The sequence below is a fragment of the Zootoca vivipara genome, chromosome 10 (genome assembly GCF_963506605.1).
Source record: "Zootoca vivipara chromosome 10, rZooViv1.1, whole genome shotgun sequence".
In the NCBI taxonomy this organism is placed as follows: Eukaryota; Metazoa; Chordata; class Lepidosauria; order Squamata; family Lacertidae; genus Zootoca; species Zootoca vivipara.
Genome location: NC_083285.1, coordinates 13980717 through 13998475, shown reverse-complemented (window position 1 = coordinate 13998475; position 17759 = coordinate 13980717). Strand labels below are relative to the sequence as shown.

The 17759-nt window shown below is 42.2% G+C and overlaps 1 protein-coding gene across 5 annotated transcripts in view; it reads left to right on the top strand.

The window, feature by feature from the left end:
- Positions 1-17759, top strand: part of PLXNB2 (plexin B2) — a 323177-nt gene that overhangs the window by 211917 nt on the left and 93501 nt on the right. For 4 of the 5 annotated variants that reach the window (XM_035128378.2, XM_035128377.2, XM_035128379.2 and 1 more), the window contains one exon: positions 16084-17200. In XM_035128378.2, the coding sequence (XP_034984269.2) occupies positions 16084-17200 (1117 nt within the window). Of the gene's footprint in view, positions 1-2800; positions 3516-16083; positions 17201-17759 lie in introns of those variants that run through there. The other variant, XM_035128382.2, reaches the window with a different exon arrangement.

Below are 17759 nucleotides of genomic sequence, written 5' to 3'. Positions count from 1 at the left end.
GTGATTTTTTAAAAAATAAATTCTTAGGCAGATTTTTAAATTTCTGGGGCATATGAGGGACACGGGTGGTGCTGTGGTCTAAACCAGTGTTTCCCAACCTTGTGCCTCCAGATGTTTTGAGACTACAATTCCCATCATCCCTAGCTAGCAAGACCAGTGGTCAGGAATGATGGGAATTGTAGTCCGAAAACAGCTGGAGGCACAAGGTTGGGAAACACTGGTCTAAACCACTGAGCCTCTTGGGCTTGCCGATCAGAAGGTTGGTGGTTCGAATCCCCATGATGGGATGAGCTCCCGTTGCTAGGTTCCAGCTTCTGCCAATCTAGCAGTTCGAAAGCATACCAGTGCGAGTAGATAAATAGGTACTGCTGCGGCAGGAAACTGAACGGCATTCCCATGCACTCTGGTTTCCATCACGGTGTTCTGTTGCACCAGAAGCGGTTTAGTCATGCTGGCCACATGACCCAGAAAGCCTAGAAAGCTGTCTGTGGACAAATTCCAGCTCCCTCGGTCTGAAAGCGAGATGAGCGCCGCAACCCCATAGTTGCCTTTGACTGGACTTAACCCTCCATGGGTCCTTTACCTTTTACCTTTTACAACGGTTCAGGTCTGAAGTGAAAATGCTGACCCCAGATAAGGAAATGGAATCATAGGAGATGTAAACTGTGAGAGCAGAGTTTTAGATTTCTGACTCGACATCCATCTGCTTACACAGAGATGCTAGAATGGATGGTAAAATTTGTTAAATTTACCTTGACTTGTGAGTTAATAAATGTACATTTCCTTTCATTAAAGATTAACGGAGAGACTGAAATTACAGGTTTGCATGGTGCCAAATTGCCACTTAACATGGAAAGTTGAACTGCAATTTTACACAGCTGTGGCAAAGGAAGTCACACACACACACACACACACACACACACACACACCCATTTTAAATGTGTGCTCTCATCCTAAAGAAGGCTGCAATGTTAAGCACATCAACTTGTAACAAGTATATTAAACTGAAATCAGTAAAAATTACTACTGCGTAAATATGGTTAGGATCAGGGCATTTGTCAGCTTACAAACTGCTACTCCACTGGGTGCATCTATGTTCTAAAATCTGTTCTAGTTTCAAACATTCTCTTATGCTTTGCAAATGGACTTCTGGGTTTAAAGAATTACTGTACTTTTGATCTCTTAAAGAGTGGCTTTCATTAATGCAATACAAAGGTAAAAACCAGAGGACTTGTTTGGTTTCTTGTGATTCCTAATTTAGAAGAAGAAAGGCATCTCTAGCTCAGTCGGGAGTGTTGTACAGTTTGCAAGAGTTTCCAATTTGTATAGTCATGCTTATAGACAGATCTATATGCATATTATGGAAAGCTGTTCCTTATTTGTTTAGTCCAGGGGAAGTCCAAATGTAGTCTTTTAAAAGTTGACCTTTGTACTGTAAACAAGAAAGTCATTGGTGAAATACGGATCTAGTGGCACCCAACCTGCTTTACCGGCAGTGGAGATGGCTTTAAATTTCTCTTCTATAAGTGTGCTTCCAGACAAGGGGCTTTATACTGCAGATGGATCGTGCAGATTCAATTTTCTGTGTGTGCAATTGCCACATTAGCTTCCGCACATTCCTGTTTTGTTTTTAATTCTTCATATTCATTGCTACTCTGCTGCTTGCCCCCTATACCACCCCCCTATACCAGAGGGTGGAGAATGACAGAACATTTGTATGTAAATATTTGGTCCTGCCTGGGAATCACTCCCCCGCCCCGCCCCGCTATACACAGCCTTTTTTTCCCCATTCCCATCATGCATGCAGGTAGGTACCTGTTCACGTGCACATTTAAAAAACAAAACCAGGAAGTCCATCAGAAAGCAAGAGCAAATGCTACCAGCATGTTTCACAATGGACAAAATAGAAGGTTGGGTGTGTTGTTGTTGTTGTTTGGGGGGGGTGATACTGTCACACCAATAGAGTCATTTCCACCACAATCTGATAACGGCAATACTCAGTTATCTACGCCACAATCCATTGCTTTTGATTTCCTTTTAAATCATTCACTACTGAAATGGTAGCAATAAAGCAAGGAACCAGGGTGGAACTATTGAACTGTTTCCCAGGTAGTTTAACATCTGTTCCAGGAAAACTTTTCATGACAGCGAATGCACCTGAACATAAAATGCTCTTGCACCTCTTGTTTCCCATGTCACCATAATAATATTTATTTATTTATTTATTTATTTATTTATTTATTTATACCGTGTCCATCTGGATGGGTTTCCCCAGCCACTCGGGGCAACTTCCAACAAAATATTAAAATTATTAAACATTAAAAGCTTCTCTAAACAGGGCTACCTTCAGAGGTCTTCTAAAAGTCTGGTAGATGTTTTTCTCTTTGATATCTGGTGGGAGGGCGTTCCACAGGGCGGGTGCCACTACCGAGAAGGCCCTCTGCCTGGTTCCCTGTAACTTGGCTTCTCGCAGCGAGGGAACTGCCAGAAGGCCCTCGGTGCTGGACCTCAGTGTCCGGGCAGAACGATGTGGATGGAGACGCTGCTTCAGGTATACTAGACCAAGGCCGTTTAGGGGTTTAAAGGTCAGCATGCAGCACACTGACGAGACAGTCCGCGGGCAGATAGGGTCTCAGCCTGCGTACCAGATGGAGCTGGCAAGCAGCTGCCCTGGACACAGAATTGACCTGCGCCTCCATGGACAGCTGTGAGTCCAAAATGACTCCCAGGCTGCGCACCTGATCCTTCAGGGGCACAGTTACCCCATTCAGGACCAGGGAGTCCTCCACACCTGCCCCCCTCCTGTCCCCCCAAAACAGTACTTCTGTCTTGTCAGGATTCAACCTCAATCTGTTAGCCACATTGAGGCTAACCTCAATCTGTTAGCCACATAGTAAATTACATAGTACCTAGCCACATAGTAAATTATTGCGGAACATGCTTTGAGTTGCAATTATTTTTTTTAAGCACAAGCTGCTTTGTAGAGGAGGGAAAGTGCCACAGTCACATTTACTAATACAGCCTACTTCAGAATCCAATGGACTGTTGAAGAAAACATTAATACATTGTACAACAGACATGGAACAGCTTTCAGTAATACATTGTGAAGAGGTTGCTCAGGTAGCTTTCTCTGATTTCATCTGTGAAATGTAGAAGAGGGCATGAGATGCTGTAACTTTAGTTGTAGCCGAAGCACACCAGATTTCCTCCTTAACCCAAGGAAACAACTTTGGCTTGGGCAGATGTGCTGGTATGCTAACACTGCTGGAAAAGTGACGGTTAGAACATTAAACAATAAAGCTGACGTAGAGACCTGCTGCGCCCCTGCCCAGTGGCACATTTCAGTTGGACTTAATACTTCAGAAGGCTAAAGTATAGTTAATGGTTTACTGTGAACAAGCCAATGGCTCCTGCTTTTCTCCTCCCTTAGCATGAGCCAGGAGCAACCTGGCTTTGACTGCTTTGATAAGACTTGTGTTATCAACAAATGTGGATCTAAGACTTCATATTTTCAGGTACCGAAGTTGGTCTGGGGCTACTGTTTGACAGAAATCCCTGTTTCTCAGAAGGAAGGAAAAGAAGGCATGGAATGTGATTCCCTAATGTTTTTGCAGAATTTTCTTTTTCCATTAGAGAAAACAGTTGGTTTTGCTTAGCAAATACCATAGCAATAGTAATCACGAGGCTCTGTTACTATAGAATCAGGTGTGGCTGTTTCACATAATTTAATTGATCTGACAAACTTTTAGCACAAATGAAAAATGGCCCCCTTTCTTATTTTGACTGACTGCTTCTGTTGAAAGTACTGTTTGTCTATTTGTTTTAGGGTTTTTCAATTCATAGTAAAGAGAGTATTTAAATAAATTCACTGTTTCAGCTGCAGGAAATTCATTAGAGCTTAGTTTTAGCTCTGGAGTTGTGACAGATTAAACCAGTAAACATTGCTGTTCGCTGTTTAGCTGCTGATGGTGCAAATTCAGCAAACTGTTAGGAATTTTTGTTGCATAGCAGTAAATATAAATAGAAGTACTTCCCTGTATTTCTTTAGCTCTCTAATACGTTGTCTTTGGTATTTTAGAAGTATTCTAATCCTTATTATTGTCCTATTTCAGAATACATAAATATGGATAAGGAGGGAGCTGGTGATTCCTTTTTTGTTGTGGTTGCCTAAAATTCGTTATGTTAACTCAAGAGGTGGGTTATTTTCAAAGAGGGGAAAACAAGATTCTCTAAACGAAGGGAGAAGAACCTATACTATACTAAAGTTGCTATACTACAACTTTCACCTACCCTAACCATTTACCTATCTAGGTAAAAAAAGGTAAAGGATCCCTGGACAGTTGCGTCTAGTCAAAGGCAACTGTGGGGTTGCGGCGCTCATCTCGCTTTCAGGCTGAGGGAGCCAGTGTTTGTCCACAGACAGCTTTCTAGGTCATGTGGCCAGCATGACTAAACTGCTTCTGGTGCAACAGAACACCGTGATGGAAGCCAGAGTGCACGGAAATGCCTTTTACCTTCCCGCTGCAGTGGTACCTATTGCACTGGTGTGCTTTTGAACTGCTAGGTTGGCAGGAGCTGGGAGAGAGCAACAGGAGCTCACCCCATCATGGGGATTCGAGCTGCTGACCTTCTGATTGGCAAGCCCAAGAGGCTCAGTGGTTTAGACCAGGCACGTCCAACAGGTAGATCGTGATCTACCAGTAGATCACTGGATGTCTGTGGTAGATCACTGGCTCCCCCCAAAGAAGCTCAACAACTTTGGCTCCCCTAAAAAAAGCTCAACATTTTCCCCCGCACCCTCCCAAAAACGGGGCTTTCCTCCTCCCTAAAAAAATGCTCAACTTTGACCTGAACCCCCCAAAAGGGGGTAGATCACTGCCAGTTTATAACTCTCTGAGTAGATCGCAGTCTCTTGGGAGTTGGACACCACCCCTGGTTTAGACCACAGCGCCACCCGCGTCCTGACCTATCTTGCTGGAGTTGATGGATTGTAGCTGAACAAAATCTAGAGTGACAGGGAACACTAGATTTTAAATAAGCAGACTTCCTCAAGCCACATTTAGACTGGGATAATTTCACCAGCCCTGCATCCCTTGCTAGGGAAGATAATTGAATGTATAGTAGAACACACATCTGGATGACGCACTGTTCCTAAGCCAGGCCAAGATGGCTTCAGTGGCACTGTGTACAGAAGTTGACAAAAGAAATTCCCCCCTCTTTATAGTTTTGAACCTCTTGAGCAGCTTCTTTGGATGCGATGAGTCACATTCTCAACTAAACCAGCTCAGGAAATTATGGGTTTGGGGTCTGGCTCTTGAGTAGTTGGATCCTTTTTCTTGTCCTAGAGGTCGTCATCTGTGGTGCTAGCTCAGCTTCCTCAAAGTTGGCACGGTTTTACCGTAGCTGAGTGGTAGAGCATCTGCTGTGCATACAGAATATCCCATGTTCAATCCCTGGTATCGCCACATAGAACTGAAAGATAAATGCACCAGAAACCATGGTGAGCGGCTCTCAGCCAGTTTAGACAACAGCACTGCTAATATAGAAACAGAGGGTGTCCTAAAGTATTATCTTTTTTAGACACCACAGTGAGGGGTTGGTAACTAGTAGTAGTAGTAGTAGTAGTAGTAGTAGTAGTAGTAATTTAACTGACAGTGTTTCCCAAGCTCAGGTCTCCAGCTATTTTGGGACTACAACTCCCATCATCCCTAGCTGGCAAGACCAGTGGTCGGCGATGATGGGAATTGTAGTCCGAAAACAGCTGGAGACCTGAGCTTGGGAAACACTGGTTTAACATAAATGTAAATCTGCTCAGAGACTAGAGCTTTAGAGGGCTGGTGTAATGAATATGCTGATGACACTATATATTTTGCTAAATAAGCATCCAGGAGCAGCTGCATTGGAGGCTGAGTTTGAGCAAGCTGAAATGAATCCAGATGAGAAAGAAGGGGCAATGCCAGTTATTTGGCAGGGATGGTCATTTCCGGGATAGATGGGTGGTAGCTTCCGTATGTGATCAGGCTTAACTGGATGTTAGTGGTAGCTGGGAGCACCTTTTGTCAATTTCATTGGTTACGTAGGATGAATCTTTCTCAGAAGCAGACTATCCCCATATAAACTTGTCCACTGACTTGTGTCTGCATGACAGTCTCTGCTCTGTGCATGCACCCAGAACATGTCGGGGCATGCACTTAACTATTATTCACATGTCTCCTAAATAGGATTCATAGCTGCTTGGTTCTAGTGTCTTTTTGAAGAAGAGGCAAAACTAAACTGTTTACACCAAAACGCCTATGGCTCATAGCTGGTATGCTAAGAGTATGTGTTACTTGCAGAGGTAACACCAACTCAAGTCCAGAATATAAGTGGTAGTAAATACGCAGTCCGCAATGTGTCTTTAACTCTCTTCCCCCCAATTTACATCCTACCACAAGAATTTTGCAGCAGTTGCTCGAGCTGTGGGAGGTTTATTTCAGGGTTTTAAAAAAGCGGCTGTTTTTCTACATAGCATTGAAATAACTTGAAGCTCGTGTCATCATTTTCCTGTTTCCCCCTCTGTAGACTTTTAAAAGGGGTCCATATATATATGTGTTGGAGGAAGTAGAAAATTTAACCCACATCACTATTCTAGGTGGTCTTTAAGATGTTACCTTTTGATGTGGGCAGAGCTCCTGCTTTGTCTTCTAGGAGCCCACAGTTGGCTGCTAAGTGCTGAGAGGTGACTTCCAGTACCAACACTAGGCAGTGAGTAGCAGATAGAAAAGATATAACTAAAACTAGCTTTCCATTGATTCAAAACATTTACGCATAAGGCATCTACCATGGTGGGTGTACATGTCTGTTATATGGAAATATTAAGAAATAGTGTTTCTTAGATGGGACACCATTGCCAAATCCTTTTGTGTGCTCTGATATGGGCATCCTGTACAGATAAACCACTCTGTTGGTTTTAGTGAAGAAAACAGACTGCATGCAGAGAACTAACATGAATATTCTGCTTCTGTTGAAAAGCATAGAGTTTCTGCCCTTTTCCAATGGCTGGAATAGAGCATTGGTAGTCGAAACAGTCGTTCCCTAGGATCTGATTCACAGCTATATTAATCAAACTTAATTAACCATGTAAGAGCTCGGGTATATTAACAAAGCTTTACTAATTTTCACTTACTGCCACTGACAGTTCAGTTTATACACTTGTGGAACACCTATTCTAAACAAAGTATTAGTTCAGAAACCATATTTTTGGTAATGCAGTGACTTACGAAGCATATTTTTGGCAATGCACTTAGTCTTATAAAGCAGTGCAATAATGGCTCTTGTGGAACATCATAAAACACAGAGCTCTTTTCCGCTATCAAAATGGAATGTTAAGTCTCCTGGGAAGATGTGGTTGGTAATAAAGTAGTATTAATGGATGTGACACATTATTTCCATAAGTTGACGTGAAGTTCCAAACTTAGAAATGCTCTTGCCCTCATCTGGTTCTGTTTATGTATATTTACATGTGATATTGAGAGGGGATGGGTATGTGCATCAAATTACAATACAGATAAACAAAATTCACATGTGGGTAATGATTTGGATGCATATTTTCTTTCCTCCTGCAGCTCCTAGTCTAGAAACTGATGTCAGAATTTCTTCTCTGGATAAGGGCGCCTATTTTTTTAAAATAATATTTTGGGGAGGGGGTCCTACTTTTGTGTATGCATCTGTTTTTCCTCTGCTAACTGTCATAATTATACACAGAGATAATTGTCTTCAGATTATCTACTATTCCTTTTCTGATACCCACATCTCCCCTTTGAAATAAATTCAGGCTGACTAGATTTGATTACTTATGTTGATACTTGATACAATAAAGGAAGTAGCCTGGCCATTTGCTTCAGATTTTTATCCAGATTGATTCCTATAATAAATAGTGCATAATGGATCTGAATAATTTATTACCTAAAAAAGAAGAAAAGGGGGGGGGAGCTAATGCTGATTCCTGTCAGGGCTCTGGTAACAGGACAAACTATGAGAACAGACTGTGAAATGAGCCATACCAAAATGGGTTCATGTAGAATGCTCTAGAATTCACATGATTACTTTTAAGTGCAAGTAATCTGTCCCTTGGGATTTCTAGAGTAAAGAGGCTCAGCCATAGGTCTGAGACAATATCACGTTTGCCCAGCATGTTGGTAACGTTGCATTAACCTTACATTAGGAACAACCTAAATGGTATACTGGGATAACAGCTGTGACCAGAATTACTTGTAATGGGGAATGGCAGCATCAGTTACATGATAGCTTCCGTCGCCAAGGCTCCATGTGCCTACAATTGGCAGGCAAGGCCTTGTTGGTGCTGCCACCCAGGGTAGCCCAGTTGGCACTGACCTGTAAGAGGGCCTTTTCAGTGGCAATTCCCCATCTGCGGAATGCTCCCCCTGGTGCGGTCGGCCTCCCTCTTTATTGCTTTTCAGAACAAACTTCAAACCCTGTTTACCTGAAAAGGTTGAAAATGCCATCTTCCTTTGGTTCTGATTAGATAAAAGGTATCCCTAAGGGAAGTGGGAGTTCATTTTTGTTATGACTGACAGGTCCTATTTCATTTTATAAAAAAAGAGATTGTAAACACTTTTTTAAAAAAATAAAAAAATACCCATCCATTGCTGGCACAAATCCATCATTATTGTTGTTTAGTCGTGTCCGACTCTCCGTGACCTCATGGACCATAGCACGCCAGGCATTCCTGTCTTCCACTGCCTCCCGCAGTTTGGTCAAACTCATGTTTGTAGCTTCGAGAACACTGTCCAACCATCTTGTCCTCTGTCTCCCCTTCTCCTTGTGTCCTCCATCTTTCCCAACACCAGGGTCTTTTCCAGGGAGTCTTCTCTTCTCATGATGTGGCCAAAGTATTGGAACCTCAGCTTCAGGATCTTTCCTTCCAGTGAGCACTCAGGGCTGATTTCCTTCAGAATGGATAGGTTTGATCTTCTTGCAGTCCATGGGACTCTCAAGAGTCTCCTCCAGAACCATAATTCAAAAGCATCAATTATTCGGCGATCAGCCTTCTTTATGGTCCAGCTCTCACTTCCATACATCACTACTGGGAAAACCATAGCTTTAACTATAAGGACCTTTGTCGGCAAGGTGATGTCTCTGCTTTTTAAGATGCTGTCTAGGTTTGTCATTGCTTTTCTCCCAAGAAGCAGGCGCCCTTTAATTTCGTGACTGCTGTCACCATCTGCAGTGATCAAGGAGCCAAAGAAAGTAAAATCTCTCACTGCCTCCATTTCTTCCCCTTCTATTTGCCAGGAGGTGATGGGACCAGTGGCCATGATCTTGGTTTTTTTTTTAATGTTGAGCTTCAGACCATATTTTGCACTCTCCTCTTTCACCCTCATTAAAAGGTTCTTTAATTCCTCCTCACTTTCTGCCATCAAGGTTGTATCATCTGCATATCTGAGGTTGTTGATATTTCTTCCGGCAATCTTAATTCCGGCTTGCGAATCCATCATTATTATACCCATATTGCAGGAAGCAGGACTGTGACAACATGGGTGTTGCACCAGCTCTTTAAAGTAGCCCAGATCTACTGATCTTTTTGGTAGGGTGGAAAGGGAGAGTTAGAGGAATCACAGAATTGAAGAGTTGGAAGGGACTCCAAGGGTCATCCAGCCAAGTGTTTGCCAAACTTGGGTCTGCTCTGCAGCTGTTTTTCAGACTGCAGTCCCCACCATCCCTGGCCACTTGTCTTGCTAGCTAGGGATGATGGAAGTTGTAGTCTGAAAACAACTGGAGACCCAAGTTTGGGAAACACTGATCTAGTCCAACCCCCTGCAATGGTATACTAATGCATGAGTGTGGTCCAGTGTTTCTTCTTCATTATTTGTTTTTGTTTTGCTTTTTAGGTAAGTGGAGTGGGGTGGGACTGGGATATGGAGTTGTTTGCAGCAGCAAGGTTAATTGAACATTGAAGGGAGCCAGGGAAAGAACTGAGCATTTCAGATGTGAGTGGAATGTCATTGTCTGGACTACAGAGGGGTAGACCTAGAATAGTAGTTTCCTTCCAACTAAGAGTAAAAAAGAAAATCCTGGGGAATGCCCTCATCCTGCCTTGCCCACGGCTTTCTGGCACATTCCTTAAAAGTACACTGCTTTCCTTTTGAATCAGTGCAACCCACCTGAGGAAGAAAATGCTATAAATTATTTTGATCCCAGCAGCTGGAAAATGCTTGTTATGGCACTTTTTGAAGCTCAGATATCCAGCTGATCTTGGCTCTCTGGAGGCATTTTCTGCATTCCCCGTTTCCTTCATGTTCACTTCTGTGAATTCTATTTAGCTATAGGACTTAGTAGAAACATGTAATTATGTTATTGAGTCTTAAAACTGGCCTGGTCAGGGAAAAAAAAGAAATATTATTGCTGCACTGTATTGAAAACAATTGCCTCATCTTAATAACTATTTAAAATTCTTTCACTGTTTCTTTTGTTTCACTTGCACCCTTCATTCCTAAAGGTGAAGATTTGGGGTTTGGGATAAAACTACTATGCCATCTGCAATGGTCTGCATGCAAAAATCACTAGGCCATCCTTAGCAGGGCATTTCTGACTTTTGTTGATGAGGAAGCACCACCAAAATGCTGCTGTACTTTGAAACCTTGGTCTTTTTAGGGTGCACATAACATATTAATGCACATTTTTATTCTATACCTTGATGCTGCCATTCCTGTACTGGGGGCCCTTGGAAATAACTCTGAAGGGTTTCCTCCTGCAAAAAGGAATTTTAAATGAGTAACCATCCGGGTGTGAAAGGGGGCAGGAAAGGAACAGGTTTTTCAGGAAGGAGCGCTTTGCAATTCAATTAATCCCAGCAGATGTCCTGGGCAAGTGAGGGGCCTTGATAATTTTGGAGGGAGGAGGAAAGAATTCTGCACAGCTTGAGTCTGGTGCTGAAAAGGACCGCATAGCTAATCAGCTGCTGTGTCAAAGGCTCTTTATAGTTCACAGTTCTGTGAGATTTCTGAGAGCGACCCTGAACTTCCACTGCTGTGGAACTGGGGATTTAAATATGGGTGGAAGGGAAAGATTGGTTTAGGGCATCAGGGCCAAAGCATAACAAAGATTGGTTTCAGTGTCAGATTCCAGACAAGGTTGTCTCTGTGCCCTTGAGCAAATCTCACAGGACTACTTCCCACATTTCATCTTAAACATATGGGGTGCCATCTCATGACTTCTAAAGATACATGAAAACCACAGTGTGGAAGTTATGGCAGCGTTTCTCAACCACTGTTCCGCGGCACACTAGTGTGCCGCAAGACGCTGGCTGGTGTGCCGCGACGAGAAGGGCGATTTGCATTGTCGCGTGCCTGGCGGCCGCCAATAAACAACTCTGACCCACTGGAAAGCAATATTTCTCCTCCTCTTTCCCAAAGCTCAGTGCTTTTCCCAAAGCTCATCCTCTGTTGTCCCCTTCTCCTTGTGCCCTCCATCTTTCCCAACATCAGGGTCTTTTCCAAGGATTCTTTTCTTCTCATGAGGTGGCCAAAGTATTGGAGCCTCAGCTTCAGGATCTGTCCTTCCAGTGAGCATTCAGGGCTGATTTCCTTCAGAATGGATAGGTTTGATCTTCTTGCAGTCCATGGGACTCTCAAGAGTCTCCTCCAGCACCATAATTCAAAAGCATCAATTCTTTGGCGATCAGCCTTCTTTATGGTCCAGCTCTCACTTCCATACATCACTACTGGGAAAACCATAGCTTTAACTATACGGACCTTTGTCGGCAAGGTGATGTCTCTGCTTTTTAAGATGCTGTCTAGGTTTATCATTGCTTTTCTCCCAAGAAGCAGGCATCTTTTAATTTCGTAACTGCTGTCACCATCTGCAGTGATCATGGAAGCCAAGAAAGTAAATTCTCTCAGACGAAGCATTTTGTTAAAATGCTACACGGCAAATAGAACATAGCCAAATTAAACCAATAGATGTAGCAAAACATTAATCCAGCAGCAGAAAAAACATCTTTAAATTGGTCGTCTCTGTAGACCTGAAGGAAAAGACACATCTTAGCTTGATATCAAACAGTTAACAATGGGGGCAACAGCGTGTCCAGTAAGAGGGAGCTCCTTATCCAGGGTGCCATAGTAGAGAAGGCCCTGCTCTGCATTGTCACATAGTGAATAACAACTGTTGATTGAGCTATGAGCAGGGCTTCTCTTTAAGAATGTAAGAAATGGAAAATATGCATTTTCAGATACTTGGGTTCCAAGCTGTATATGACTTTACACACCAAAACCGGCATCTTAAATGGAGTCTGGTAGCGATTAGGCACCCACTGCACCTCACTTTGGCAATAAGATTTCTTCCGTATGGTCAGGCATGATGGAGAGGTCTCACCTGTGGTCATAATTGCACCTCCATCATCTGGCCCGTTTCATGCCCAGCATGCCTCTGAAAACCATGCAACCATCCAACCTCCATATTGCCAGAGAAGACCTTTATGACCCTGCTACTGGAGTTAGAAAGACAGACTCTCTGTTCTTTGTTCCAGGGTTTCTGAGCAATCTTATTCTTGCAATGCATAATACCCTGTTTCTGTGGCCTTTTTGAAGGGGATGTTCACTGCACCTCTGTTGCTTAGCTTCTGGCATAGCTTCTAAGTCTCACTTGCTTTCCAATGCTGGCTTTCTTTTTCTTTTTCTTTTGTGGTATTTTTGCTTTTATGTTCCCTATACCTTAGGAAATGCGACTGACAAATGTTTACAGTAAACAAATGCTTGATGAGATGAGACCGCTGTCAAAGTTGCTCAGAGGTCTCCTGTATCCTGGGCAGACCTTTGTCGAAGTTAAAGTATAATAAAGTGTGCTGCAGTTGTGTGTCATCTCAGCCTGCTTTACTAGGTGCTCTCCTTAACTTAAAGCCTTCATAGTTTTTTATCCTCCAGCTGCCGGGTTTAAGACCCCAAGGGAAGTTATGTGCACTATCATTTACCCCTGTTTATGTATCTAGTCATAAAAATACAGTGATCGCTGCCAGGAAGGAGCAGAATTAGTGGGTGGTTAGAAATGTCAATATGGGCACAGGCATATGACTCTTTCCTCTCCTGCTTGAAACTTTCTTGCAGATTGGATATTGACTTTTTTTTGGTCTCATTAGCCAGTGGAACTGATGAATCAGTCAGCTCCAGCAAGCAGCAGTTTGCTTTTCTGCCAACTTAAGACTTCTGCTTTGGCACAGATAACCAGAATCTCTTCCCCCCACAACACGTTTTTTCCTTTGGTGCCCCGTGCTGTTTACACCCACCCTTGTATTAGTCCCTGCTCTTCTAGGTTAGGTTTCCTTGTCTTAAATTGCTGTCTCTTTGAGGCCTGGCATTTGTCTTTGCTGGTCTAGAGCTTTTGGGTCTGGCTTGAGCTTCCTTTGAGCTTTCCAAATCCTCTCCTCAGCATGTCAGCTGTGAATGCTTGCGTGATTAATGATTGGAATTGAGACTGCTGGATCACATAGTCTTTCCCCGATCTCCCTTCCTCTGAATAATAGTTTTGTGCTTGGCAGGCCTGCCATTATTTGCAGGGGGTGGGATATCTGTGGTTTGGAAGGCACCGAGATTACTAACACAGAGATAGGGAGAGCCCTTCCCTGTATATTCTAGGTCGCCAGATAAACTCCTCCTCCTCCTCCTCAGGATGGAGTAAAATCATTTAAAATGATGGAAGGGAGGAAACATCATTAGTATTAGGGAAGGTAAAGGTGGGTGGGTGAAAACACTTGAAACACCGGAGAAATCCTCAAAGCTAATATAAAATCTTTTTTGAAATTCAGTCATCACGGAGCTGGTCCCAGCGTAAAGTTTTACCAAAGATCATTCAGAACAGTGTCTGCCAAGCAGTTACACACGCAAATCATTACATTAGAACTGAATATGCTTGGAGGGGGGGGGGTTATCTGTAAAAAGGACACTAGATTTCTGCCAGCTCGCCTGATTGCAGATTTTGCCTAAAAATGCAGGTGATCATTTCTGTCGTTATTTTTATTTTTGTATGGGGGTCATTTTCAAAAGGCACTTCTGTGGCTTATCGCCGAATGTGTGCTCGGGAATCCCCACATCCAGTCAAGTTCATGAAATCCCATTGCAGGTTTCTCTTAACTTATTCTAATTCCCACCCAGCCTGGACTGCCCCGCGCCTCCAAATCTCCCTGCTTTGATTCTTTTGCTGTAAATATGGGCACAGGAACAGCTGCTAGCGCAACACCTGCCAGACTTGCGTGCATATTGAATTAGTGTTCTGTAATAGCTAGTGGAGTATTGGTTGCTCCTGAAGGCTCATGTACTCCCACTGTATGATGTTGCTTGCGAGTTCATTAATCGGGCTTTATTGATTGTATATTAGAGCATAGTAAAAAACCAGCTGGGTCTCAAGCAATTGTTGTTGCAGAAAGGCATCAGAACAGCAGAAGCAGGCATCAAAAGAAGAAGAAAAGTGGGGTTTGGAGTACCCGGTCTGCAGGGTGGATTTAAAAAAAAAAAAAAATTTTTATTTATTTTTATTTTTAACCAGTACAAAGACCAAACTAAAAAGACACGAGACACGTACAACAACAAACCATAATAACACAAATTGACAACTCTTAATTTAAATACATTATATACCTATGCCTACTCATTGTTTATCACCACTCTGCAGGGTGGATTTGATAAATCAAATCAATTTAAATCACTAGTAAGTAAGACTTGATTTAAATCACTTGTCAGTAAGACTTGATTTAATTTTTTTTACACAAAGACTCATTATTGCTAGTATAATCTTAATATTTACAACCAGATGAAGGTTTCATTTTTGGAATAATAAATTTTCAGAGTAGTTTTTACAGTTATATCAAAATTTTCTGATTTGGTTATACTATTAGAAATACATAGACAGAAAATTATGAAATTATTGTGAGGCTTAATAAGTTAACTTTATATTTGGACAACTTTTCTGCTATACCGGTACTTTATTGGAAGGAGAAAAATAATCATTTCCTTAAAAAACAATATAAACAATTTGTTTAACTAAAACAATAACATTATAGCACATGTATCCATGTTTGTTAACTGATGTGGTTAGACAATTAAAAAGTGCACACTAAGCCAAACCTTGGCTTAGCTCCATGTGGCAGGGAAGAGGAAGGCTCTCCCAAGAGCCCGTATGTACCCTTGTGCAAAGCCAAAGTTTGGTTTAGTGTGTTGTGTGAACCAGGCCATTGCAGTGTCAATGTTTCCTGCCCACCAGGGAGTGCAGCAAAATTGACTCTGAATTGTTGTTTGAAAGGGCGGGGGATGTTGGCTGTGGTTTTAGTTCAACAATTTGTGTTTTAATCATTGGGGGGTTTTTTTGTTTGGTTTGTTTTTGTTTCTATTTATAAGCCACTTCAAACAACTCCTGGTGTAGAAGGGGAAGGTGGGGGGGGGAGGTTATACATTGGGGGGGGGACAAGCAAAATAAATAAATGGCAGAACTGTGGATTATAAGAAACATAGGTGCTGCTGAAAATGTCAGTGCTATGCCAAATTCCCCCCCCCATTCCTACCAGTGCCATTTCCACACAATAACAATAATTTCTTCGGCACTGCTGATTAATTTTGGCAGTAGCAATTAGACGCAAGAATTTAAACCCACCATATGATAAGTTGAAGCCTTAATTATTATATAACCAAGCATGCTCCTGATAAGGGACATTGATGGGCAGTATAACTTATTTATTATAATTTATTTTTAAGCCTGTTATTTTTGAGAAGGAATTTTAACTCTCATTTTAATGCTTGCATTCTGAAGTATTCAAAGCACATCATCTGCAAAAAGCACAAAAAAGATTTGTGCTTAGTTCCTTCAACCATGATACCCTCAATACCACTTTACAATCTCAAATTCATTGCTAGAACCTCCTGTTGCTACCACACAAAAAGTAACAGCGATAGAGGGCAGCTCTGTTTAGTTCGTTTTATGAATAACAAAGCCAACTGAATCTTCTCCCGCTAATTGTGATTTTTGCCAAATATCTTAATTCCTTAGGAACAAATCTTATTTTTAGCTAGAAGTAATATATTTTATATCTTTATTTCTCAGGTATCGCACAGAAATGGCTGTTTGGATTTGGACCCTGAGCATTCTGAGCTTCTCTTGCTTGACCTGTGCATTAAGGCCCAAGAAATGGGATTCGTTTCTGACCAACACAGAACTGAACCACCTGGCGGTGAACCACAAAACGGGGACAGTCTATTTAGGAGCTGTAAATGCCCTTTATCAGCTTACGAAAGACTTGAAACCCTATCCGTCCGTGGGTGAGGTATCAACTGGGCCACAACTTGATAACAAAATGTGCACACCTCCCATTGATGCAAACCAGTGCACTGAAGCAAAAGATACTGACAATTACAATAAGATATTTTTGCTGGACACGCAACAGAAACAAATTGTGATTTGTGGGAGCCTGTTTAAGGGCATCTGTTGCATAAGAGAGCTCGAGAACATTTCAAATCTCGTTTACTATGAGAATAGCAGCGGAGAGAAATCATTTGTAGCAAGTAACGACGAGGAGGTAGCCACAGTGGGGTTGATCACCAATTTGATAAGAGGCCGAATGATGTTTGTGGGGAAGGGAAATGGACCGAGTGACAATGGGATAATAATCAGCACTCGGCAACTTTTCAGCGGGGATGGGAAAGACATTTTTGAACTGTATGCAGAGCCTGCTGTTATCAAATCGACGTACCCATCCTCAAGCACGCAACAGTTTCTGTACATCTTTGAAGACAGCAAATATGTGTATTTTATTTTCAATCAGTATGAAAAGCAGCCCCTTAAAAACCGGACAGTCATTGGGCGGCTCTGCAAGGAAGATGAACAGTACCATTCCTACTTTGAAATGGACTTGGAATGTAAAGATGGCAGTGGCCCTTACAACCAATGTAATGCTGTCTATGCCTTTGTGCCTGGGCAGGATCCAGCATCATCAGAACAGGAGAGTGGTGCCTCGTTAGAGGACAAAACACTAATTGCACTTTTCAGGAGGATCAACAAAGACAATAACTCTGTGGAATCTGCCATGTGTGTGTTTTCCTTGGAGAAGATCAACCAAAAAATGGAGGAAAAACGGGAGCAATGCTATATGAAGGATAAACGGAACGTGTTTTACAAACCATTCCGAACAGAAACCGCTCCATGCACTTCTCAGTCTCACCCGGTAATATGAAATCTTTTTTAAAAAATTATTTTAAAAGGGAGGGACAGAAAGGTTGAAACCCCTGTGTTTTAGAAACACATTTTAAATCTGTGAAGCAAAAATGTGAGGCCTGGGAGCTGGAATTTAAAATGTTTCAGTGCAGGTCTTTTCGGCTCCAGATATTTTGTTGCATAACATGTAAAATCTTGGTTTTTTTCTTCCCTGGCAATATTATATCACTGCTTTACACTAAGTTGTACTTCGGTTAATATTCAACTGACAAAAATAGTTATGTTCCTAGTGTTCACTTTTGGAAGCAAAGTGTAAATTTGACCATTCAGGTGCTTTAAGTGGGCTAAATCCAGTCAAAAGGTGCCGTTGTCTCAGTGAGACAGATTTAGCGTTTCCTTTGTATGTCCTACATTGAGATAAATCCAGTTTTTAAATGCTTCATTTGAACTGGGTGATGCCCATTGCCTCATCCTTATCATCATTCATAGCAGAAACCAGCACTGGAATTTTGCTCTATGGACCCCAATGAACAGACCTTTATTGATGCGATTTAGGGGCACAGAGTTTG